The following is a 4,586-nucleotide window of genomic DNA, read 5'->3' as shown; positions in this document are numbered from 1 at the left end:
AAAAACTGGTTAAAATGTAAAAATATGTTATGAAATGTATATATCGCTTTTTGATGATGGGACTAAATTAAAATTTGATATGAAACTAGAAGGGAATCATGTGCGCCATTGGTGCTGTGTTTCATAAGAGTTGGAAAAGGAATCTTGTTTCATATAATCAAGAACAATCAAACTACCAAAAGCATTTATAGATGAAATAAGTTTGAAAAAGGTTTCTTGTTTTTTCTTTGCATTTTGCATATTCAATTTTATATGAAGTTGTTAATTAATTCAACCTAAAGCTTAGTGCAACTTGTATAGTATTCACCATCTTCTCACACATCGAGAGGATGCTTGATGTAGCCATTCGCATCAAACCTGACAACTCATCACTTCCCTGCATCATCTCAAAACATTTGGGGTTTCAACTCAAAACCAATTGAAAATAAGTGAATGGAAAACGAATCAGGGGATCAAAATTAATCAAGAAGAGAATAACACAAACCTGCATTGTAAAAGGTTTTCCACTACCAGTAGCTCCATAAGCGAAAACAGTGGCATTGGAGCCGTTTAGCACCCTAGGAATCAGAGGCATCACTTCTCTTTCAAATATCCGAATCTGATTGTTATCTTCTTGACCATAAAAGGAATCTAGCTAACCAAACTCGGAGAGAAAGAGAGGAGAAAATAAAGAGAACATATACATACCAAGAGTGTGGATCTTTGAGTCTCACAGCTACGAGATCAACTCATAGAGTCCTAAACCTTCAAGCTCTCCAATATCTTTAGCAAATGGTGCAACTGCTGAGTTAATACAACCTCTCTCCTTTGTGATTAAACCCTGCATAAAAAAAACTTAAGTTGATATCCATAATAGCAACGTACTTATGTTTCTCCTTATGTTCCATTCAAATTATTAATCAAATGAAAAAAATAGAAAACAAATAACATGGCAAGTTTGACGAGGGCATTTTCATAAAAGCATACTTCTTTTTCGAAGAAGAAAAAATGAGGTTTTGCTTCTACGCCTGATAGACCACTTTATGAACACCAAGCCGCGCAATGAAAATCATACAGCAAGTAAGTTAATATGAATCATAATTTCTGCAAATTACCAATCAATAAAATGAGAGAATGTATGATCAAAAGCAATCTGATATATAGATAGACTTTTTAATTCAAACACAAAGCATAAAAAAGATACAATCGTTGACAAGGGTAAAATGGTCCAACTGTTAGAAGGGGGAAAATGGTCCAACTATTGGCAAGGGCAAAATAGTCAAATTAAATGGTTAATTTACCTCATACCAGCAGCCACAGAAAGAAATGAACCATCAAGTGAACAGACTAATCTTTTGAAGAAAGATGGGAGTGTCTCATCATGGAAAAGATGGCGTTTAGCCGACTGCAATTATATCCGACTATAAGAAAATAAAAATAAGAGAAGTATGTATTAAGATCTCTTTCTGAGGTTTGACCTTGCTAATATCCAATTATATATCTATTTTACCATAATGGCTCTGCTTTTTGGTCTAAATTTTACAAGAAACTATGTGACAAAACCTGTATCAAGAGTGGGAGATTTTTAAACAAAGAAAAAATCTTATAATATTTGAGTTCAGAGGTATTTAAGTCTTTATGGGTCTGCATTTCCCGCAACATCCTCTTCACTTGATTCACTTTTTCCATCACTAATATCTTCATTGCTTTCATTTTCATCACTTTCATCTCCAAGTGTGTTGCCATTGATATTCTCCTTTTTTTCATATAGCTCACAATATTCTACACCAATAAACCCAAATTACTTATATACCCTTGTTCCATTAATTAATATCTTAACTTATAAAAATTTGTCAAATACTCAACACCATCAAATAGTGATATTATTATTTATCACAACTTCAAGCACATCCAAACACTATCTCCTTCAAGACCTTTTACTGATTATTGTTATTCGGCATCACAAATTTACTAAAATGCCCCTAGTAAATGGAAAAAAAAAAGAGGAACCTTTCACTTTCTTCTCATATTGCTCCTTGTCCTTTATCATCAAAGATTCCGCATCACCATTTAGTAGGTCTGAAGGATTTGGGTATAGCAAAAGTTGGGGAAGAAAAACCTCAAATACATTTAAAAGATCTGTAGATAATAACTTTTTTTTTTAAATAATTAAGTTTTTTGTCATATTGTTAAAGCTTATATACAAAAGATACATTCCACTACTATAAACATAACAATCAAGATTTTTGGAAAAACAAATTATAAATTACCAAACATTGGACTCCAAGATTGGTTGATGACATCCAAGCAAATAGATCCAGACCTTTAAATCACCAATAATTTACAGTTGTTAATGAAGATGATAGGGGCATTTACATCTTTTGTACATAAAATAGATTGAAAGTGAGAAAGTGAGTCTGTGTCCCATTGACATTAGTCCAATGCATGACAAACATAGTAAAAATGTCATGTTCAATTTGTAGAAAGAGGGATGATAATTGTAACTTGTTGAAAGATGAAGATGAAAACTAAAATATTCTGAAAAGTAAACTTACAGTTCATCGAAATTTGGGTGAAAATCCTTATTGATTATTAGTTATTACAGAAAATTTTATAAATTTATGAGCTTGAGATATAATCTTAGGCAAACAGCTTTAAGCTCCATAGCATGATGATTATCTGCCAATGCTAAAATTCTACCAAATGAAATTATGAATATACCCTTGTAGAGACGTGACTCACATATCCTTTTGAGTCTAGTCAAATCATATCGATCAACAGCAGCCAATAATTTGGCAACTACTGTATTGAATACAGTTTGTTCCCTAGATGAACTTGAAGCCACCAATTTATCTGTAAGTTCATCTCTGTAAAATGAAGTGTAGCATCGCCTATTGCATAATAGAAAAGTGTAATTAATAATTCAACTTCCGTTATTTGTGTGATAGATTAAATTATTAAATCCCGAAAAAAGTGCTCATAATGATAGTGTAATTACCTCAAAAACCTTAGGCTCCATATCAGTGATAATAATGTCATCATGATCTCTCTCTTGTTGATAGAATTGAGACCGAAACATAGGGGATCTAGCAGCCAACACCAATTTATGAGCATAACATTTTCATCACCCACTTTGAAGATAACATCGCAACCTTCCATATTTTCAAGCAACATACCGAAATTTGATCCGACATTAGAGTCTGTATGAATGTAACCTGGGGCAATCTGTTGCAGAAACCACCATTCCTACAGTGCAATTGATTTTCAAACAATCATCCTTGAGATAATCTAATGTTTCAAGCAATTGTCGCCTGTAAAATCGCTTGTATCCCCTAATCAAGAACACCCAACACTGAAAAGGTGTTAGAGAAAAGAAACTTGATTAAAAGCGAGAAGTTATTTCTCTTTCGATGGGTCGAAGTGATGTTAGTGACATGGGAAACTACACACAATAGAAGATAGACAAAGAACCGTATTAATTAGGATAGAGAAATCCGGAACCCCAAATCAAAACCCTAACAGAAAACACAAATCAAAGAAAGAGGCATCCAAACAACATCAGAAAAATCCAAACAACAACAGGAAGAAAGCATGAAAACAGATTGAAGAAAAAAAAATCAATTTAACCAAACATAGGAAAACGTAAACCCAAAAAATTAAAATGGACCTTCAATAAATTAAAAAGAAGACTTTAAAATAGAAAAAAGACAGATGAATTTACCTTGTATCAGTCGAATGATGGTGAAAGCAGTGGAGGCACATGGGTGTTGTCTTCATGGTTCCTCTTGTAGAAGAAGGGAAGTGTGTCCACACTGACGTTTGCTGTCTTCGTTGTTGGTAGAGTTGCTTCTCGGGGTGGAGACGATGGTTCGATATACACTGAAACCGAGAATTGCAAACGGAAATTAGAAGACAATGTCTAGAATATCTTTAGGCGGTGTAAAAGATAATGATGATCTAATTTTTAAGGCGGTCTGAAAACTAAAATATTACCTTTTAAAAGAATAATGGGTTGTGGCCAAAGTAGTAATTGAAGGGAAAAAGTAGCAAAAATGAAAATTTACAAAGTTTCCTGTTCACCATCTTTTTAACAATTAATAGTATATATGATATACATCCACATATCAAGTACTTGATTGAAAGTAGTGTATTAATTAATCCATAAATAAATTTTAATATATTAGAACTTAGTTATCACGATACAACGAATAATAAGACAAACGGACAATAAGATGCACTGCTAAGTCTTTTTGTATGGTAAACCAATTCTTTTGAAGATTACATTCATAGATTGATAGAGAAGATGTAAAATAGTCTTAGCTGCATGACACATAAGCTCTACTCTTGCAATAACTCAACAATTAATATTCGTAATTTATATAGAACATACATTACAATATACCACATTGATACTAACAGGCCTACGGTTTTAAAATTCTAAACAACAGACGTTATAAGGTTTTCTTTCTCTCTTGAATTTTCATAATGGTTACTAATGTCAACAATGGTTTCATAATCGTCTAAAAACATTTTTTTGCGATTGGCAAAAAAATGCATCTACATATCATCTTAGTTTTAATTGTGTTTTCTATACACACCAACCCACA

At 32.7% G+C, this 4,586-nt stretch overlaps 1 protein-coding gene across 1 annotated transcript; it reads right to left on the bottom strand.

Moving 5' to 3' along the window:
* Positions 1-1,591: 1,591 nt before the first annotated feature.
* On the bottom strand, positions 1,592-2,566 carry LOC145010692 (ubiquitin-conjugating enzyme E2-23 kDa-like; the record flags this gene model as incomplete). Its single annotated transcript, XM_078969201.1, has 4 exons — positions 1,592-1,761; positions 1,990-2,118; positions 2,250-2,302; positions 2,535-2,566. Coding segments are annotated over 4 exons (360 nt in total), but the record flags the coding sequence as incomplete, so codon positions are not given.
* Between the last annotated feature and the right edge of the window lie 2,020 nt (positions 2,567-4,586).

Source organism: Lactuca saligna, chromosome 8 (assembly GCF_052625555.1).
Source record: "Lactuca saligna cultivar CGN05327 chromosome 8, ASM5262555v1, whole genome shotgun sequence".
Taxonomy (NCBI): Eukaryota; Viridiplantae; Streptophyta; class Magnoliopsida; order Asterales; family Asteraceae; genus Lactuca; species Lactuca saligna.
This window is presented reverse-complemented; position numbering and strand designations above follow the sequence as displayed.